At 42.2% G+C, this 23,664-nt stretch overlaps 1 protein-coding gene across 2 annotated transcripts in view; it reads left to right on the top strand.

The window, feature by feature from the left end:
- Nucleotides 1–23,664, top strand: part of LOC123771034 (matrix-remodeling-associated protein 5-like) — a 123,640-nt gene that overhangs the window by 59,534 nt on the left and 40,442 nt on the right. For both annotated transcript variants that reach the window (XM_069324410.1, XM_069324409.1), the window contains exon 2: nucleotides 3,396–4,146. In XM_069324410.1, the coding sequence (XP_069180511.1) occupies nucleotides 4,083–4,146 (64 nt within the window). In that variant the 5' untranslated portion in view covers nucleotides 3,396–4,082. The remainder of the gene's footprint in view (nucleotides 1–3,395; nucleotides 4,147–23,664) is intronic.

Below are 23,664 nucleotides of genomic sequence, written 5' to 3'. Positions count from 1 at the left end.
AATTAGTCATTATGGCCACCACAATTGGTCATTATGGCCACCACAATTAGTCATTATGGCCACCACAATTGGTCATTATGGCCACCACAATTGGTCATTATGGCCACCACAATTAGTCATTATGGCCACCACAATTGGTCATTATGGCCACCACAATTGGTCATTATGGCCACCACAATTAGTCATTATGGCCACCACAATTAGTCATTATGGCCACCACAATTAGTCATTATGGCCACCATAATTGGTAATTATGGCCACCACAATTAGTCATTATGGCCACCACAATTAGTCATTATGGCCACCACAATTGGTCATTATGGCCACCACAATTAGTCATTATAGCCACCACAATTGGTCATTATGGCCACCACAATTGGTCATTATGGCCACCACAATTAGTCATTATGGCCACCACAATTAGTCATTATGGCCACCACAATTAGTCATTATGGCCACCACAATTAGTCATTATGGCCACCACAATTGGTAATTATGGCCACCACAATTGGTAATTATGGCCACCACAATTAGTCATTATGGCCACCACAATTAGTCATTATGGCCACCACAATTGGTCATTATGGCCACCACAATTAATCATTATGGCCACCACAATTGGTCATTATGGCCACCACAATTAGTCATTATGGCCACCACAATTAGTCATTATGGCCACCACAATTGGTCATTATGGCCACCACAATTGGTCATTATGGCCACCACAATTGGTCATTATGGCCACCACAATTGGTAATGATGGCCACCACAATTAGTCATTATGGCCACCACAATTGGTCATTATGGCCACCACAATTGGTCATTATGGCCACCACAATTGGTCTTTATGGCCACCACAATTGGTCATTATGGCCACCACAATTGGTCATTATAGCCACCACAATTGGTCATTATGGCCACCACAATTGGTCATTATGGCCACCACAATTGGTAATGATGGCCACCACAATTAGTCATTATGGCCACCACAATTGGTCATTATGGCCACCACAATTGGTCATTATGGCCACCACAATTGGTCATTATGGCCACCACAATAGTTTACTGACCAATCACCAACTATAATTTAGTCCAGGAGTAAACCCTGGTAAACCTCTCGGGGTGTATTTATTAACTAGTTTTTTCTTATTTTCTTATATTTACTGACTATCTGGTGTAATCTGATGTAGATGTCTTTTGCAGGCAGGGAAATTTTATTGGGTTAAAACACTTTAGTTGGTCTATTTTTGGGGGGATGGGGGATGGGGGGGTGGGGGGGGGAGTTAATTCTAAATAATCCAGCTGTCTATATCGATGTGATGAACAGGAATTTAAATTTGCTCTTATTTGATTTTGGCAAATTCCAACGCGTTCATATTTTGGGATTAAATTAATTTTTATCGAGCTTTTCGATTTCAGGTATTTTTCAATTACTTATCTTTAAATAATTAAAGAATGCTCATATATGTTATTTCTTTTATTGACTTTTGTGTATTGTTCAAAGAACCTTTAGCATCCAATCGATGCTAAAGGACCTAAGTTAGCAAGACCTAAGCAAACCTTTGATTGTAAAATTGTTCATAATACCAAAGAATCCTTTGTATGAAGAGCTGTTTGCTAAGGAAAACTTGGAACCTCTTGGAGTGCACTTTTGTTTATTATTCTAAAGAAGCTTTATATCAAAAATTATTTCTATTAAGAAGACCTAAGTACATTTCTCGATCATCAACACAGTCAAAAGAGAACCTCTTCAATGGGAAGTTGTTGGGAGAGATGGTCTCTATAATAAGAAATTAATAATTATATTTTTTTTTACAATTTCGTCACATGGTGTTTATTCTGTGCCTAGAGTCAATAGTAACGATGAGGACCGTAGTATATATACCGACGTACAACGAAATTAGAACGAAGAAATCTGAACTATTGAGTTGGACAAACCGGAAATCTATTTTTTTACTTGTGTTGCTTTGACCAACTAGAACCAACCAATCTTAACCTCCCTAGGCCTAATACACGATATCTGACGCCTAATATAGTACATATGTGTGCTATACTAGGTCTAGAAATATTTAAGTTTGTGTTTTAACTACATTTATTTTAAAATAATTCCTTACTAGTCAGTATACTACTATCTAAAAGAAAAGAACGTAGGAATTCTAACTTCTGACGACCGTCACAATTGGTATACTATCTAAGCAGGAGGATGGGTTCTGATGTAACCTACAGTTTCACTTATTTTGTTCTTGGTATATTGCCTTATTATTATTATGCCTTCTCAGTCCTTATTCCAAGTCAACTATGTGGATCAGATTGTTCACTCTCTAGAACACCCACGCGGATTTATTTTAATGTTAATTTTTGTGTATAGAGTGAGAATTTTGTTAAATGTTTTGAAATATGCTAAAAAATTTAGAAGCAGTGACTACTACTTATTTCCTGGATGGTTCATTTAATTTAATTCTAACAAATAAGGACAGAAAAAGGCGAATTTTAACTCTTCTCTGCAGGTTTAGAGCTTTTTCTTGCCTCAGTACACCATAACTCTTCGTTAATTTGATTTCCAACAATACCATCAACCCATTTTTTTTAAATAACTTAAAAAAAAGTCTCTATAATTACTGCTGCTGGAATAGGGAGGGAAAACGAACACTTGACGTTCATTGCTCAGTCGAAGGGCTCATAGAAAGTGGTTCACATTCTTCTGTGGTTTATAATGTTCTTTTTCATGATAGGATGATTTTCTATTTACAAACAAGCCATGGTGAGTGCAACACCTCATGTTCATGTTTGCATAATTATGTTGACCTTACAGCGAATATTATGACACATAAAGCCAAACTATCTCCCTGTTTTCCGCCACACAAAGCCACACTTTCCCCCCAGCAATCTACTAATCTGATCCGTCACACACATATCATTCTTCATTTTCCGTTGTCACTCCATCTCCGTCTCCTCGAAACAAACACACACTCACTCTTCCATCAACCCTTCACAAACACCATTCCCAACTCATCTCCCCCTCACACACCTCTCCTGTCTCGCCTCATCACTGTGACGAAAGTGAGAAGGCCACGCACACTCTTCACTAAATATATCTTCACACCATACCCATCTCCACTGACATTATTTCTCTCCACTTCCACTCATGTGGGCTGAAATGTGGACACTTCCACACAAACACACACACATATGTAGTTGCTTGTATTAGTTGCAAGTTAGAATGGGGAAACAAAATTAGGGATAATTGAAGACCAAAACAATATTACCCCCACTATATGTTCATTTAATTTAATACGTGTACCAATTCCAGTTATTAATCTGTTATTAAAAGTAATTGTTCTTATTAAGTAAATCACAGCGAACCAAACGAAATAAACATATCCATTTTTTTTCAGAATGAAAATTCCATCCCTGGTCAGGTGTTTAAGGCCTGAGAAGAACCGTGACCGGGAGAGGAGTGATGCTTAATCCTTCACAGCCTCCGGCACATCCGGATGCTGCCTCTTCTCATGCTCCTAATGATGCGGCAATCTGGTATGAATTCGCCTTTCATCAGTGCTGACGGTTAGAGTGGGGTGGATCCGGAAAGAAATCCGCTTCCATCGGTGTTGATGATGCACAGATTTTATCAAGATTTATCGGATTTAACCCTTTAACTCCCCCTGCCTTTGAAGATGCAGGGATCTGGTCTGAACTAGGCTTAAGCAAAGAAGATGTGGCTGTGTCAGAGTTCGTGTTCGAGGGATCATTAATTGGTGTCGTAAAAGAAAATGTGAAGTGTTGAGGAAGTGCAAGAAAAGGAGGAGTCGTTCCTCTTCCTGATAATTCCCATAAATACTCATAAATACACTAATAATTAGATGAAAAGTAGACAACAAAAATACTCAAGTTAGAAATGGAGCAAAAAAATAAAAAATTTGCATATCTGAAGGGGAAAAATGCAAGATAATATGCAGCAAAACCAAACATGACATTTTTGTTAAAAATATAATTTTAAAAGTTACCGTAACTGAAGACGGTCAATAAACAGTTGCATAACGAGAGAAGAAGTGATAGAAGAGCGCCAGGGAGACGGGAGATCGATGGAAGCCAGCATGGAGAGTGAGAGCTGGTCGCTACATCTGTGTGTTGTCGTTCTTATCTTAGGTAAGTTAGCCATGACTTACAAAATCTCTCTCTCTCTCTCTCTCTCTCTCTCTCTCTCTCTCTCTCTCTCTCTCTCTCTCTCTCTCTCTCTCTCTCTCTCTCTCTCTCTCTCTCTCTCTCTCTCTCTCTCTCTCTCTCTCTCTCTCTCTCTCTCTCTCTCTCTCTCTCTCTCTCTCTCTCTCTCTCTCTCTCTCTGTCTCTCTCTCTCTCTCTCACTCTCTCTCCTCTCCCTGCAGCGAGAATAGTTGCAACTGCAACTATCATTAATTGTTGTATAAAAGTACCTATTTGAAGACCAAATTGAGGAACGCATTATTGGAGTCAGGCAACTGTAGAATTAAGATGTAATTAATATGTGTGAACTAATGACTGCAGGGCAGCTGTTGAAATAGATTTTGCTCGAGTTTAGAGAACCTTAATGTGTTGTGGTGCTCATCCATCATCTGTTGTGGTGGTCATCCATCATCTGTTGTGGTGGTCATCCATCATCTGTTGTGGTGGTCATCCATTATCTGTTGAGGTGATCATTCATCACTTGTTGTGGTGCTCATCCATCATCTGTTGTGGTGGTCATCCATCATCTGTTGTGGTGCTCATCCATCATCTGTTGTGGTGATCATCCATCATTTGTTGTGGTGGTCATCCATCATCTGTTGTGGTGGTCATCCATCATTTGTTGTGGTGGTCATCCATTATCTGTTGAGGTGATCATTCATCACTTGTTGTGGTGCTCATCCATCATCTGTTGTGGTGGTCATCCATCACCTGTTGTGGTGATCATCCATCATCTGTTGTAATGGTCATCCATCATCTGTTGTGGTGGACTTCCATCACCTGTTGAGATGGTCATCCATCATCTGTTGTGGTGCTCATCCATCATCTGTTGTGGTGGTCATCCATCACCTGTCGAGGTGGTCATCCATCATCTGTTGTGGTGTTCATCCATCATCTGTTGTGGTGCTCATCCATCATCTGTTGTGGTGGTCATCCATCATCTGTTGTGGTGATCATCCATCATCTGTTGTGGTGGTCATCCATCATCTGTTGTGGTGGTCATCCATCACCTATTGTGGTGGTCATCCATCATCTGTTGTGGTGGTCATCCATCACCTGTTGTGGTGGTCATCCATCACCTATTGTGGTGGTCATCCATCATCTGTTGTGGTGGTCATCCATCTGTTGTGGTGGTCATCCATCATCTGTTGTGGTGGTCATATATCACCTGTTGTGGTGGTCATCAATCACCTATTGTGGTGGTCATCCATCATCTGTTGTGGTGGTCATCCATCTGTTGTGGTGGTCATTCATCATCTGTTGTGGTGGTCATCCTTCATCTGTTGTGGTGGTCATTCATCATCTGTTGTGGTGGTCATCCATCACCTGTTGTGGTGGTCATCTATCATCTGTTGTGGTGGTCATCCATCATCTGTTGTGGTGATCATCCATCACTTGTTTTGGTGCTCATCCATCATCTGTTGTGGTGGTCATCCATCACCTGTTGAGATGGTCATCCATCATCTGTTGTGGTGGTCATCCATCATCTGTTGTTGTGGTCATCCATCATTTGTTGTGGTGGTCATCCATTATCTGTTGTGGTGGTCATCCATCATCTGTTGTGGTGGTCATCCATTATCTGTTGAGGTGATCATTCATCACTTGTTGTGGTGCTCATCCATCATCTGTTGTGGTGGTCATCCATCATCTGTTGTGGTGGTCATCCATCATCTGTTGTGGTGGTCATCCATCATCTGTTGTGGTGGTCATCCATCATCTGTTGTGGTGGTCATCCATCTGTTGTGGTGGTCATCCATCATCTGTTGTGGTGGTCATCCATCATCTGTTGTGGTGGTCATCCATCTGTTGTGGTGGTCATCCATCATCTGTTGTGGTGGTCATCCATCACCTGTTGTGGTGGTCATCCATCACCTGTTGTGGTGGTCATCTATCCCCTGTTGTGGTGGTCATCCATCATCTGTTGTGGTGGTCATCCATCCCCTGTTGTGGTGGTCATCCATCACCTTTTGTGGTGGTCATGCATCACCTGTTGTGGAGGTCATCTATCCCCTGTTGTGGTGGTCATCCATCACCTGTTGTGGTGGTCATCTATCCCCTGTTGTGGTGGTCATCCACCAATACTATCAACAATAATTAGGCGAGTTCTCAGAGCCAGAGCTCAACCCCCGCAAGCACAAATAGGTGACTACAAATAGGTGAGTACACACACACACATACACACACACACACACACACACACACACACACACATACACACACACACACACACACACACACACACACACACACACACACACACACACACACACACACACACACACACACACACACACAAACACAAACACACACACACACACATACACACACACACACACACACACACACACACACACACACACACACACAGACATCATCTGTTGTGTCATCTGTTCAAGATTCTGAAGGGAATTGACAGGGTTGATAAAGACAGGCTGTTTAACACAAGGGGCACACACACTAGGGGACACAGGTGGAAACTGAGTGCCCAAATGAGCCACAGAGATATTAGAAAGAACTTTTTTATTGTCAGAGTGGTTGACAAATGGAATGCATTAGGAAGCGATGTGGTGGAGGCTGACTCCATACACAGTTTCAATGTAGATATGATAGAGCCCTATAGGGTCAGGAACCTGTACACCTGTTGATTGACGGTTGAGAGGTGGGACTAAAGAGCCAGAGCTCAACCCCCGCAAGCACAACTAGGTGAGTACAACTAGGTGAGTACGCACACACACACACACACACACACACACACACACACACACACACACACACACACACACACACACACACACACACACACACACACATACATACATGAAACTCTGACAGTGGATGGGAAAAAGATTGTAATCTTGATACTCTATAATGCGCCACCAAACAGTAGAAGACCCAGGCAGGAGTATGAGGACAGCAACAAGGCATGTATAGATGAACTGCAGAGGGCAGCAACAATAGCGTGCATAAAATGAGAGCGAAGCTGCTGGTCATGTGGAACCTAAATCACGGAGAGATAGATTGGGAAACGGGGAATCCCCATGGCTGGGAGGAGACCTGGGGAGCGAAGCTGGTAGACGTTATTGACAGGAATTTCCTAACACAGCATGTGAAGGAAGGCACTAGGGAAAGAGGAGTGGATACGCCCAGCCTATTAGACCTCGTTTTCACCCAGAATGTAGAAGACATCGAGCATTTAGAACATGAAATACCACTAAAAGCCAGTGACCATTGTGTCCTAGTCTTTGAATACATGATGAAGCTTAAAATTGTGACCAAAGGACAAGAGGTCCGAGTAAGGAGACTTGATTACAGAAGAGGAGACTACAGAAGTATAAGGGACTACCTGGGAGAAGTGCAGTGGGAGGAAGAAATTAGAGGAAAACTGTGCAAGATATGATGAACCAAGTCATATGGAAATGCAAGGAGGCTGAAGAGAGATATATTCCAACAGTAAAGGAAAAAAGCAGGAGGAAATATAATAACCCATGGTTTAATAGACAGTGTCAGGAAGTAAAAGTGAGAAGCAGGAGGGAGTGGAGGAAGTACAGAAGACAAAGGACAGACGACAACAGGATTAGATGTAACAGAGCTAGGAACGATTACATTCACATAAGACGAGTGTCGGAAAGAAATTATGAGAATGATATTGCAATCAAAGCGAAAAAACAACCTAAATTACTACATAGCCATATAAGAAGGAAGATGTTGGTAAATGACCAAGTGACAAGACTGAGGAAAACAGAAGGGGCATATACAGAAAGCGACAAGGAAATCTGCGAGGTACTGAATGCACGTTTTCATGGAGTGTTCACAACCTAGCCTAAGTGGCTCCCTTTGTTAAAAGAGATTACCCTAGATGGAAGGCTATCAGATATAGAGGTGACAGCAGAGGAGGTAATGAAACAGTCGTTAGCACTGGATGCAACTAAAGCGGTTGGACCAAACAAAGTATCACCGTGGATACTAAAAGAGGCAGCGCAGGCTCTCAGCATGCCTCTGGCAATGATCTTTAATGACTCACTTATGTCGGGGGAATTGCCCAGTTGCTGGAAGGAGGCAAATGTCGTACCGGTTTTCAAGAAAGGTGATAGGAAGGAGGCACTTAACTACAGACCCGTATCACTGACAAGCATCCCCTGCAAAATACTTGAAAGAATAATTAGGCTAAGACTTGTTGAGCACCTGGAGAGCATTGGGTTTGTAAACAAGCACCAACAAAGGTTCTGGACAGGGAAATTATGCCTAACAAACCTTTTAGAATTCTATGACAAAGTAACAAGGATAAGGCAGGACAGAGAAGGCTGGGCAGACTGCATATTTCTTGACTGCCAAAAGGCCTTTGATACAGTACCGCACATGAGACTGCTTTACAAACTTGAGAGGCAGGCAGGAGTAAGCGGAATGGCCCTAGCATGGGTGAGGAACTACCTAACAGGAAGGAGCCAGAGGGTAATGGTAATGGGCGAGAAGTCGGACTGGCAAAAAGTTGTGGGAACCGACCAGTGAGATTTATATATATTTAATTTATATGAATTTATATAGAATTTATTTTTACGTTAATTTATATACTTTGATAGCAATTGGTATGATGTTAAGTGGACTGTATTTCTGCAATAATCTCACAAATCAATCCAGTACACATTAGGGGGGATATATATTGAATTTATATATATATGCAGCCAAGCAAAGTACAGTATTAAACTACATATATTAGTATACATAGAAGAAGTTCCTTATCTAATAAATACAGCAGGCTTAGTCCACCAGATATAACTAGGATGTAGACACCAAATTATCCTCTGTGAGGCAGCTTCCATCACCCAGTAACTGATACACAAAGCTTGCTTCCTCTTCTTGACCTGTCAACGGCACTAGCTGTAAAGCCAGAATCCTAATATATGACAGCTATATCAGAAAAAACACTGCACAATGAATTAGAAAGACCAAGGCTTAATTACCTTTTTTGAGTTGATCATTTGTGCTCTCACCGATTCGCCCAAAATATCTACCTAACATTAATGGCCAAAAATGAATAGATAAACGGGTTTCGGAAAGACACCTCCCTTGTATTTGTTGACAGCGTGTTGATGATGGAAGACCACTACTTTGATCTTCGTCACACTTCGTCCAAGAGAATTTATAGGAGCTGTTACTCGCTCCAACGACTCTGGTCTAACAACAATGGCTGACCCCTCCCTCACCACTACTACTGGCCTACTTTGTCCAGATGTCAGTAAGTGATAGAAGGGTCACATTTAATCTATTTTAATACTGATAATTAAATTAATTCAAATGAGATGTTTTTATGATGGTAAAGTCCAAAGACTAATGTATTTAAGAATAATTCCCAGCAGAATAGCTGGTAAATTTATAATAGTATGTGGCAATGATATCCCGTTTTCTATTGATGGAAAATTCCACTACAAGCTACATTTTCTATGGGTTAACTTGTGTATACAATGCAGCAATGTTATCTGCAATTGCATGATATTAGTAATTGGTGTCGGATTTTCCGACAACAGTAACGAGTGGAGTACCTCAAAGATCGGTGCTGGGCCCAATTCTCTTTGTAATTTATGTAAATGATATGTTTACAGGAGTATAATCATACATGTCAATGTTTGCGGATGACGCAAAATTAATGAGAAGAGTTGTGACAGATGAGGATTGTAGGATCCTCCAAGAGGACTTAAACAGGTTGCAGAGATGGTCAGGGAAATGGCTACTAGAGTTCAACACCAGTAAATGTAAAGTTATGGAAATGCGATCAGGTGATAGACAACCAAAGGGACAGTACACAATGAAGGGAAACTGCCTACCTGTAACGATTCGAGAAAGAGACCTGGGAGTGGATGTGACACCTAATCTAACTCCTGAGGCACATATAAATAGGATAACGACAGCAGCGTACTCTATGCTGGCGAAAATTAGAACTTCATTCAGAAACCTAAGTGAGGAGGCTTTTAGGGCGCTTTACACTGCCTACGTGAGACCAGTCTTAGAGTATGCCGCACCATCATGGAGCCCCCTCCTAAAGAAACACATAAGGAAACTAGAGAAGGTTCAGAGGTTTGCGACGAGGCTTGTCCCAGAGTTATGAGGGATGGGATATGAAGAACGTCTGAGGGAACTGGACCTTACGACTCTAGAGAAAAGAAGGGAGAGAGGAGATATGATAGAAACATATAAAATACACAGGGGAATTGACAAAGTGGAAATAGTTGAAATGTTCACTCGTAATAATAACAGAACATGGGGACATGGGTGGAAACTGGAAACTCAGATGAGTCACAGAGATGTTAGGACGTTTTCTTTTAGCGTGAGAGTAGTGCAAAAATGTAATGCACTTGGGGAACAGGTTGTGGAAGCAATCTCTATTCATACTTTTAAAACTAGGTATGATAGGGAAATGGGACAGGAGTCATTGCTGTAAACAACCGATGGCTGGAAAGGCGGGATCCAAGAGTCAATTCTCGATCCTGCAAGCACAAATAGGTGAGTACAAATTGGTAAGTACACACACACACACGCATGCACACACGCACGCACATGCACACATACACACACACACACAGTGTGTGGAGGGGGAGAACAGATACACAGAGAATGACAAGGAGGTAAGTGAAGAGCTCAACAAGAGATTCCAGGAGCTCTTCACAATAGAACAAGGAGAAGCCCCTGCACTAAATAAGGAGGAGGCAAACCAAGCAACCTTGGAGGAATTTGACCTCACTAGTGATGAGGTCAAATGGTGTCTGCTGGAACTGGATGTGTCAAAGGCTGTTGGGCCTGACAAAATCTCACCATGGATACTAAAGGAAGGTGCAGAAGCACATAACAGGTCACTGGAAACAGGAGACCTACCAGAAAGTTGGAAGACAGCTAACGTAGTCCCAATATGCAAGAAGCGTGACAGGCAAGAGGCACTGAACTACAGGCCAGTTTCCTTAACTTGTAAACCATGCAAAGTGATGGAGAAAATCGTGAGGAAAAGGCTCATAGAGCATCTGGAGGGAAATAACTTTGTAACCCATCACGAACACGGGTTCAGAGATGGTAAATCGTGCCTCACAGGTTTAATAGAATTCTATGACCAGGCAACAAAAATTTGGCAGGGAAGAGAAGGGTGGGCTGACTGCATTTTCCTGGACTGCCAGAAAGCCTTTGACATAGTACCCTATAGAAGGCTGTTAAAAAAGTTGGAGCAACAGGCAAAAGTAAAAAGGAAAGTGCTCCAGTGGATAAGGGTGTAATTAAGCAACAGGAAACAGCGAGTAACGGTGAGGGGGAAGACATCAGAGTGGCGAGACGTAACCAGCGGAGTCCCACAAGGCTCAGTACTTGGACCCATCCTGTTGCTAATATATGTAAACGATCTTCCGAAGGGTATAGACTCGTTCCTCTCAATGTTTGCGGATGATGCAAAAATTATGAGAAGAATCACGACGGATGAAGATAGACAGAGACTACAGGGTGACCTGGACAAATTGGAGGAATGGTCTAGAAAATGGCTGCTAAAGTTCAACTCAGGAAAGTGTAAGGTAATGAAATTAGGCAAAGGGAGGAGGAGGCTGAACACAAGGTACCATCTGGGAGGTGAAATCTTGCAATAGTCAAATAGAGAGAAAATCTGAGGGTTGATATCATATCGAACCTGTCCCCAGAGGCCCACATCAAAAGGATATCATCAGCGGCATATGCTAGACTGGCCAACAAGAGAAATGCCTTTAGAAACTTGTGTAGGGAATTGTTCAGGGCCCTGTGTACCACTTATGTCAGACCAATCCTGGAATATGCAGCTCCAGCCAGGAGTCCATACCTAGGTAAACACAAGACAAAGTTAAAGTAGATTCAACGGAACGCCACCAGGCTCGTCCCGGAACTGAGAGGTATGAGCTACGAGGAAAGATTAAAGTAGTGGAACCTCACGACACTGGAAAATAAAAGAGTAAGGAAAGACATGATATCCACCTACAAAATTCTCAGGGAAATTGACAGGGTGGACAAAGACAAACTCTTCAGCACGGGTGGGACACGAACAAAGGTGCACAGGTGGAAACATAGTATCCAGATGAGCCACAGAGACGTTAGAAAGATTATTTTCAGTGCCAGAGTAGTTAATAAATCGAATGCACTTAAGCAGTAATGTGGTGGAGGCTGACTTCATACACAGTTTTAAATGTAGATATGATAGATCACAGTAGGCTCCGGAATCTGTACACCAGTTGAATGACAGTTGTGAGACAGGACCAAAGAGACAAAGCTCTACCCGCGCAAGAACAATTGGGTGAGTACACACACCCACACTCTCTCTCTCTTTCTCACACATACACACACACACACACACACACACACACACACACACACACACACACACACACACACACACACACACACACACACACACACACACACTGTGTGTGTGTTGCTAGCAGGAACGGATCCAGGCTGCTAATCATGGGAGACTTCAAACATGGGAAAATAGATTGGGGGAACAGAGACCCACATGGAGGCCCAGACACATGGAGAGCTAAGCTGCTGGATGTGGCAACAAGAAACTTTCTAAGTCAACACGTCATGGGACCGACAAGAACGAGAGGAGGGGATGAACCAGAGAGAACTTTTTTAGTGTCAGAGTGGTTGACAAATGGAATGCATGAGTACAACTAGGTGAGTACACACACACACACACACACACACACACACACACACACACACACACACACACACACACACACACACACACACACACACACACACTCACACACACATACACACACACACACACACACACACAGACACACACACACACACACACTCACACACACACACACACACACACACACACACACACACACACACACACACACACACACACACACACAGACACACACACACACACACACACACACACACATCTGGGCCTCGTAGCCTGGTGGATAGCGCGCAGGACTCGTAATTCTGTGGCGCGGGTTCGATTCCCGCACGAGGCAGAAACAAATGGGCAAAGTCTCTTTCACCCTAAGTGCCCCTGTTACCTAGCAGTAAATAGGTACCTGGGAGTTAGTCAGCTGTCACGGGCTGCTTCCTGGGGTGTGTGTGTGGTGTGGGAAAAAAAATAGTTAGTAAACAGTTGATTGACAGTTGAGAGGCGGGCCGAAAGAGCAAAGCTCAACCCCCGTAAAAACACAACACAACTAGTAAACACACACACACACAGGCACCATGACAATGGGAGGACCAAAAGTAGTAGTAGCAGTGATATACAACCCTCCACCAAATGACAGAAGATCCAGCCAAGAGTATGAAAACAACAACACGTCAGTTAACGCTATAATTGAGAAGGCAGACTCTGCTGCCTGTAGAAATAGATCCCATCTGCTGATCATGTGGGACTTCAATCATGGAAGGATAGACTGGGAGAACAAGGAACCACATGGAGGAGTGGATACATGGAGAGTCAAACTAATGGAGGTGGCAACAAGAAACGTTCTAAGCCAACATGTCAGAGAGCCCACTAGGATGAGATGAAACGATGAACCAACGAGACTCGACCTAGTCTTCACTCTGAACGACTCCGACATAAGGAAAATCGGTTTTGAGGCCCCAGTAGGAATGAGCGACCACAGTACACTGGTGTGGTCGGACACTTGAGAGGGGACACTTGAGAGCAGAGAAAGATACCAGAGTGCCAGGAATGAATATGTCTGGATGAGAGGCATAAAGACAATACGGAAATGACATCGCGAGTAAGACAAAGACTCAACCTAAATTGCTGCACAGCCACATCAGGAGAAAAACAACAGTAAAGGAACAGGTTATGCAATTAAGGATAGGAAAAGAAGGATTTACTACAAACGACAAAGAGGTGTGTGAGGAAATGAATAAGAAATTCTGGGAGGTCTTCACTGTAGAGCAAGGAGAAATTCCAAAGATAAGAGAGGGAATAGTTAACCAGGAACCACTGGAAGAGTTTGAGATTACCACTGAGGAAGTAAGGAAGTTGATACAAGAGTTGGATGTGACAAAGTCTTTAGGCCCAGATGGAATCTCCCCTTAGATACTAAAGGAAGGCGCAGAAGCACTGTGCTTACCATTCTCCATAGTGTATAACAAATCACTGACAACAGAGGAACTGTCAGAAATTTGGAAAGCAGCTAATGTAGTCCCGATATATAAGAAAGAGGATAGACAGGAGTCACTGAACTACAGGCCAGTGTCCCGAACCTGCATACCATGCAAGCTGATGGAGAAGACTGCGAAGAAAGCTAGTGGATTATGTGGAGTGAAGGAACTTTGTAACACAGCATCAACATGGGTTCAGGGATGTTAAGTCCTGCCTCACAGGGTTAATTGAATTCTACGCCCAGGCAACAAAGTTCAGGCAAGAAAGAGAGAGATGGGCAGACTGGATATTATTGGAATGCCAGAAAGCCTTTGATACAGTACTACACAAGAGACTATGAAAAAGCTGGAGATGCAGGCTGGAGTGAAAGGCAAGGCACTCTATTGGATAAGGGATTACCTAAGCAACAGAAGACAACGAGTCAGTGTGAGGGGTGAGGTCTCAGATTAGCGAGACAACGCAAGTGGAGTACCGCAGGGGTCAGTCCTTGGACCTATACTGTTTCTGATATATGTATATGATCTCCTGGAGGGTATAGACTCGTTTCTCTCAATGTTTGCTGATTACGCAAAAATTATGAGGATTGAAACAGAGGAGGATAGTAGGAGGCTACAAGATGGCCTGGACAGATTGAATGAATGGTCCAACAAACGGCTGCTCAAGTTGAACTCAAGTAAATACAAAGTAATGAAACTAGGCGGCGGAAACAGAATGCCAGACACATGATACAGAATGGGAGATGAAGTACTTCATGAAATGGACATAGAGAAAGATCTAGGAGTTGATATCACACCAAACCTGTCTCCTGAAGCCCACATAAAAAGAATTACGTCTGTAGCATATGCGAGACTGGCTAACATCAGAACAAAAATTCAGGAACCTGTGTAGGGAATCCTTCAGAATCTTGTATACCACATATGTAAAACCAATCCTGGAGTATGCGGCCCCAGTATGGAGCCTGTGCCTTGTCAAGCACAAGACGAAGCTGGAAAAAGTTCAGAGGTATGCCACTAGACTAGTCCCGGAGCTAAAAGGCATGAGTTACGAGAAGGGGCTGCGAGAAATGCACCTTACGAAAGTGGAACACAGAAGAGTAAGGGGATACATGATCACTACCTACAAAATCCTCAAGGGTTTTGACAGGGTAGTCAAGGATAAACTATTCAACACTGGTGGTACGCGAACAAGGGGACACAGGTGGAAAATGAGTACCGAAATGAGTCACAGGGATGCTAGAAGGAACCTTTTCACTGTCAGAGTAGTTAACAGGTAGATGCATTATGCAGTGATGTGTGGGAGGCTAACTCCATACACAGTTTCAAATGTAGATATGATAGAGCCCAGTAGGCTCAGGAACTTGTACATCAGTTGATTGACTGTTGAGAGGCGGGACCAAAGAGCCAGAGCTCAACCCCAAAAAAGCACAAATAGGGAAGTAAAATAGGTGAGTACACACACACACACACACACACACACACACACACACACACACACACACACACACACACACACACACACACACACACACACACACACACACACACACACACACACACAGGCAGGAGTAACTGGTAGGGCGCTCCAGTGGATAAGAGAGTACCTAAACAATAGGAAGCAGAGAGTTACATTGAGGGGTGAGACCTCAGACTGGCGTAAAGTCACCAGTGGAGTCCCACAGGGCTCTGTACTTGGACCTATCCTGTTTCTGATATATGTAAATGATCTCCCAAAGGGTATAGACTCATTCCTCTCAATGTTTGCTGACGACGCCAAAATTATGAGAAGTATTAAGACAGAGAAGGACAGCTTGAGGCTTCAAGAAGACCTGGACAAGCTGCAGGAATGGTCGAACAAATGGCTGTTAGAATTTAATCCAAGCAAATGTAATGTAATGAAGATAGAGGTAGGAAGCAGGAGACCAGATACAAGGTATCACTTGGGAGATGAAATACTTCAAGAGTCCGACAGAGAGAAAGACCTGGGGGTTGATATCACGCCAGACCTGTCCCCTGAAGCTCATATCAAGAGGATAACAGCAGCAGCATATGCCAGGTTGGCTAACATAAGAACGGCCTTTAGAAACTTGTGTAAGGAATCTTTTAGAACATTATATACCACATATGTCAGACCAATCCTGGAGTATGCGGCACCAGCATGGAGTCCATATCTAGTCAAGCATAAGACTAAACTGGAAAAGGTTCAAAGGTTTGCCACCAGACTAGTACCCGAGCTGAGAGGTATGAGCTACGAGGAGAGACTACGGGAATTAAACCTCACTTCGTTGGAAGACAGAAGAGTTAGGGGGGACATGATCACCACATTCAAGATCCTCAAGGGAATCGACAGGGTTGATAAAGACAGGCTGTTTAACACAAGGGGTACACGCACTAGGGGACACAGGTGGAAACTGAGTGCCCAAATGAGCCACAAAGATATTAGAGAGAACTTTTTTAGTGTCAGAGTGGTTGACAAATGGAATGCATTAGGAAGTGATGAGGTGGAGGCTTACTCCGTACACAGTTTCAAGTGTATATATGATAGAGACCAATAGGCTCAGGAATCTGTACACCTGTTTATTGACGGTTGAGAGGCGGGACCAAAGAGCCAGAGCTCAACCCCCGCAAACACAACTAGGTGAGTACTGATTGGCTGACAGCAACACCCCGTTTTAAAATATTCGGCAAAATGAACGCAGTTTACACTGCATAATTAATCATTCTAAATGCCATCAGTAAAGTTGCAGGCCAGGCGGCGTTTTGCCATTATTCACAGCTTTAAAAAACCGACACATTTTGTGTAACTACAAACAAAGTTTTGACACTTCACATTTCATTACAGAAAATACTAAATAAAAATTCTCCTTAATTCGCAAAATTGTGTTGTTAATTGCATTCTTTACGTCTGGAAATCAAGATGTGAAAAAAATATATATATGAATGTGCATATTTATCTAAATGTAATCACCCGGGTTCCTTTACCTGGCCCAACGGTAGATTCTTGATCCTTTCAATCAGATTTGCATCGAAATCCAAGGACTTTGCTCAATCTCGCTTATAATAACATATTTATGTGTAACATTTTGTGATTTAATTAGTTTAAATCAATTCTTCGTCTAATTTATTTTATTTTTTAACAATGATTACACAAAAGATGTTTTTTCTGTCATTTTTGTAATTCTTCTGCGTTTTAAGTCTTTAGTTATGTCCTCTGGTTCTGCCGTTCTCAGCAATAAACATTTTCTCTTTCTACCTTGTTGATTCTATTTACAATCGTGTATATCGCAATCATATTTCAAATGTTCTTCTTTTCCTCCTGTGCGATAAAGCCTCGTTCCAATAGTCTCAGTTTTCTAAGTTGAACCCACTCATCTTTGGAGGAACCTTACTGTGTATCGTTCACACTTTTCTAAATACATTTAGTGCCGGGATTACACACTTGCAAGCATAAAGCATTTATGACACTCGTGTGTCATAAAGTTAAAATCCTTCACATTAAGGGTTTTAACGTTATGACATTAAAACATTAAACAGTACACACTCATGTCTCCCTTTTTTTCAAAGTTACTAAATGCTATCCAGACGTTGACTATTTCTCATATGCCGCTCATAGTTTTTTGTTAATGTGTTTGACTTTGACATAAGCTTTGGGCGGATGTGTACTTAAGGTCTGTCTTCATGTTATAGTGCAGATTACATTTCTTTTAGAGTTATATATAAATACTGTTACACCTTCAAAATTTAAAAGTTCTATTGTTGGACACCGGATAGATGTCTCCGGGATGCTATTGTGGGTGCTGGTGGCTCAGTAGGTAGAGCTGTGGGCTGCTATTTTTTGTCAACAGTTCGAGGCTCGGATAGTACAAGTAAATGAGTGTTATTATCCGCGATATGGTAGTTAGTAACTGATGTTTTTTATGCTATCCAATTAATATATATTAGCTATTTATATATTGAACTGCTGATTGGGCTAGTTTATATAACCCGGGGGAGGGAGGGAGGGGTGGGGAGAGTGAAGATGTTCATATTTTTTCATCTTATTAGTTTACCATTATAACGTTCAAGGTGAATTGATGCTTCTTTACTGTAAAAAATAATATACTCATTTTTTGTTACGTTCATTATATATCAGTGAATAGAGTTTAAATAAGTCCATTAATATTGGAAGACACTGACATTGGGAGGAATAGACTTTAATTTATATGCAAATATCCACTTAGATAAATATCAGCTTCAGAGACAGCTATGAACGGCGTCAAAAGACTTGTTTATTACAGGAATAAACTTTACGTCTGTTAAACTGGAATAATCACCCGAATATCTGTTAAACGTTAAATACTTTAAAACTAATGAAAACTTGAACGAGCACCATATTTACCACCAAGTAAAGAAACGATTTCCTGTACTTATGCCAAAGACATGATCAAGATCATTTTAAGTAAATATCTCAACGATATTTACCTTGCCCTGTGACTCACTTGTCCCGTCCTTACGAACATATGACAAGCATCTGTCTCTCTGTCACAGCCACTCAACTCTCCACCCATGTGTCTTTATAAGAATACATTGCTATAAGGTCAACTCAAGTTATATGTGGAGCTGCACAAACTTTAGTGAATTGTTGACAAAATCTGAAGATCTTTTAAAAATAAAAAATCGACGCTAGAAGCTGATTTATGGGAGATTGAGATCTTAATGAAAATGTTTAGGACAATAAAAATTACGTTTGATTTTGTAAACTAAACATCAAAATTTTATTAATGGAAATTCCTTGAGAGTAAAACTGAAAGGAATCCAAAATGTCACCAATTGGAGAAAGAAAAAGATTCAAGAGGTTAACTATTAACTTTCAAACATAGAATAAGAAGGAGACTGGGCTGACTGCTAAGAGATTTGGCGAGCCAATTTGATCATTAGTAGTGGTTTATATTATTTAAATCCATTTTGTGATTGATCAGTTAAAGGGCGATTTGAGCCAGATCATTGATACTAAGTTATCTCAATAATACCTTATTATATTCCCATTATCTCATTAAAGACATTGTTTCTCATTTCACCTCATTTCTCTATATATATCCATACTGTAGTTACCCCGAATCTTTCCTCCTTTTGCAATAAGATCTGCTTGCAAGGTGTCTTTAGTGGTAACCTTCTTTTGTGTCTCGAGGTCGAATATGTCGTCCATTAAGCTCTCCAACTCCACTTTCTGGGCCATCTCACTTTGTCTGGGCATAACGTGACAGTTTATACCCAGACTTAAGAGAGTGATTTGGTCCTCAGTGAGGTTAATTCCAGAAAGGTTAAAGAAGCCATCTCTGGGTCGTGGAATCGCCATTGCCCCTCCAAATAATGTTGTCAGTTTCTTGATGATCCTGGTTTCGGTGCTGTGGTGATGTCGATTTGTAAGGATTTCGCGGTGTTGGTCGATACAAGTATGGAGGTCTTCGTCGATGTTGCTGTATTTCCATTGGTTTATAGCGTGAAGAAGTTGCGTTTTTCTGCCTTTGATATCATTTTCAGCTTTATGTATCTGATTTGCACCTTGCAAGCAGACCTTATTGCATGAGGAAAGATTCGAGGTAACTTCAGAAGCACCATACTGTCTCCCGAGCTCAAAGCGGCAGCTAAGAGCCTTCGCCAGTGCAAGGAGATAGTTCTCAGGAGAGGTGACAAATCGCCTATATACATTATTCCTAAACAAGACGAGTATCTGGCAAAAATGAACCTCATACTCTCTGACCAAAGTAAATTCCAAACGGGAACGAAGGACACTACAGCCGAATTGAAAACGTAGGAAAACAGATTGATCGAAACTGTGAACGCCAAGAAATCCGGACTCCATCTACCAAAGGTTATTAAGGAATACAAACCTGGGTATGTGAATGGAAATGTTAAGACCTACAAGCCTGGAAACCCTCTTTGACTAATCGTCAGCCAGATACCCACACCCACATAAAGACTGCCTGAGTTACTCAACTGCTTGCCGACTCTATATGTACCTTGTGCTTTCAGCCTGAGGTCTCCAAAGGAATTTGTTGACCTACTGCTGGGGGTACAGGCCACGGGGATAAGAGCCTTGTTGGATGTAGAGTCACTGTTTACCAACGTACCTGTGGATGAAACAATCGGGATGATAGCGGTCAGAGTGTATCATGATCCAGCTTGTACTCCTCTTAACATACTAGAAAGCATACTAAGGAAACTACTCCAAGCTTGCACTAAAGAGGCACTCTTCACGAGCCCAGATGGGAACATGTATAAGCAAGGAGATGGGGTCGCCATGGGTTCTCCCCTAGGTGTCCTGTTTGCGAACTTCTACATGACGACCATCGAACAGAAGGTCTTAGTTGGCATGAACTTGAAGCCTGCCATATACTGCAAATATGTTGACGACATTTTTACACAGGTACCTGATGTCAGACGTCTGCGAGAGCTGAAGGAGGCATTCGAGCAGAATTCTGTGTTGAGTTTCACTTACGAGATGGAGAAGGATGGGAAGCTGCCCTTTCTAAATGTAACAGTCACGGAAAGGAGCGGAGGTTTCCACACTGCAGTCTACACTAAGGAAACGAACATAGGAATGTGCATCAATGCTAACAGTGACTGCCCAGACAGGTACAAGAGAAGTGTTGTCAACGCTTATGTCGACCGTGCTCTCAGCTACAGCTCAGGATGGAAGCAAGTCGATGAAGAACTCTGTAGGGCAAGGTAGGTCCTAGTCAACAATGGGTTCTCCAATGGTTTCTTTGAAGACATCATAAAAAGGAAGGTGAAACGCCATGCAACCTCTGAAGAGTCAACTAAAACAACACCTGTATCCACTATTAGACTATTTTAAAGGAACTTCTTTTCCACAGCTCATAAAACGGAGTAAAGGGTCCTGAAAGATATTGTTAATAGGAACGTTATTCCTACAGACAAAAATTAGAAGATACAATTGACCATTTACTATAAAAGGAAAAAAACAGCCAATCTACTCATGAAAAACTCTCCAGACACAAAGCAGAATGCCTTAAAAGAAACCAACGTCGTCTATGCCTTCAAATGTCCACTTGGGGACTGTAAGCCTCAAAGAACTCAGTATATAGGCAAGACAACAACATCTCTTTCCAGGCGATTAACAATGCATAAGAAACAGGGCTCAATTAAGGAACATATAATCTCTTCCCACAACCAGACCATCACCAGAGTAGTCTTAATAAAAAACACAAAAATCATCGGTAGGTACAGCGATAGCAGGCGGCTTGACATCTGCGAGGCACTACACATCAAGAAGTCAACACCAGCAATCAACAGCCAATTAATGCACAACTATATTCTACCCACTTCAAGACTCCGCACCAATATAGAAGCATCAAGAAATATGGGCCAATAGGCCCTTCGCAGTTACTTCCATTCTTCCCTCTAATGTACCCATTTTATACCCATTGTTTCGTGTTTTGTCTTGTGTTGAAAGTTTGCTGTATCGTGTGTTGAAAGTTTTGTTCACCTCATCCAAAACTGCTGTAACATTTCACCTCACCCAAATGCGGATATATAAAATGAAAGCTGTTTAAATGATATATATATCCAACAGGATTTCCATATATCCATGTTGGAGATCCAACAGGATCTCCAACTCCACTTTCCGGGCCATCTCGCTTGGTCTGGGCATAACGTGACAGTTTATACCCAGATTTAGGAGAGTGACTTGGTCCTCAGTGAGGTTGATTCCTGCAAGGTTCAAGAAGCTGTCTCTTAGTCGTGGAATTGCCATAGATCCTCCATATAACGTTGTTAGTTTCTTGATTATCCGGAAAGTGGAGTTGGAGATCCTGTTGGACGACATATTCGACCTCGAGACACAAAAGAAGGTCACTACAAAAGACACCTTACAAGCAGAACTTATTGCGGAAGGAGGAAAGAATGAAGGCAATTACAGAATCATCATACTGTCCCCCGAGCTCAAAGCGGCAGCTAAGAGCCTTCGTGAGAACAAGGAGTCGTCGGACGTGGTGACATGTCGCCAATATACGTCATTCTTAAAAAAGACAAATATCTGGCGAAAATGAACTTCATTCTCTCTGACCAAACTAAATTCCAAAGGGTAACGAAGGACACTACAACCGAATTGAAGGCAAAGGTCAACAAATTGATTAAAACTGTGAACGCCAAGAAATCCGGACTCCACCTGCCAAAGATTATTGGGGAATATAAGCCTGGATACGCGTATGGAAATGTCAAGACAAATAAGCCTGGAAACCCACTTCGGCCAATCATTAGCCAGATACCCACACCCACGTACACTGGCGAAGCGACTCAATAGCTTGTTGAATCCTTATGTCCCTTGCACCTTTAGCCTGAAGTCTCCTAAGGAATTTGTTGACTTACTGCGGGGAACACGGGCCACAGGGATAAGAGCCCGACGAAGTTAGACGTAGAATCGCTGTTTACCATCGTACCTGTTGATGAAACAATCGAGATGATAGCGGATAGAGTGTATCTTGTTCTGGCCTGTACTCTTCTTGACATACCAGAAAACATTTTATGGAAACTACTCCAAGCTTGTACTAAAGAGGCACCCTTCTTGAGCCCGGATGGGCACATGTATAAGCAAGTAGTTGGGGTCGCCATGGGTTCTCCCCTAGGTGTCCTGTTTGCAAACTTCTACATGGGTACCATCGAACAAAAGGTCTTAGTCGACATGAACCTGAAACCGGCCATATACCGCAGGTATGTTGACGACATTTTTACACAGGTACCTGATGTCAGACATCTGCAAGAGCTGAAGGAGGCATTTGAGAGGAATTCTGAATTGCGTTTCACTTACGAGATGGAGAAGGATGGGAAGCTGCCCTTTCTAGATGTAACAGTCATGGAAAGGAGCGGAGGTTTCCACACTGCAGTCTACACTAAGGAAACAAACATAGGAATGTGCCTCAATACCAATAGTGACTGCCCAGACAGGTACAAGAGGAGTGTCGTTAACGCTTATGTCGACCGTGCTCTCAGCCACAGCTCAGGATGGAAGCAAGTCGATGAAGAACTCTGTAGTGTAAGGCAGGTCCTACTCAACAACGGCTTCTCCAATGGTTTCGTTGAAGACATCATAAGAAGGAAGGTGAAACGCCATGCAACCTCTGAAGAGACAACTAACACAACACCTGTACCCCCTATTAGACTATTTTACATGAACTTCTTTTCCACAGCTCATAAAACGGAGGAAAGGGTCCTGAAAGATATTGATAATGGAAAATGTTATCCCTACAGACAAAAATCAGAAGATACAATTGACCATATACTATAAAACCAAAAAAACGGCCAACCTACTCATGAAAAACTCTCCAGGCACAAAGCAGAATG

Source organism: Procambarus clarkii, chromosome 14 (genome assembly GCF_040958095.1).
Source record: "Procambarus clarkii isolate CNS0578487 chromosome 14, FALCON_Pclarkii_2.0, whole genome shotgun sequence".
Classification (NCBI taxonomy): Eukaryota; Metazoa; Arthropoda; class Malacostraca; order Decapoda; family Cambaridae; genus Procambarus; species Procambarus clarkii.
The sequence above is the reverse complement of the archived record's forward strand: the minus strand, read 5'-3'. Positions and strand labels throughout refer to the sequence as shown.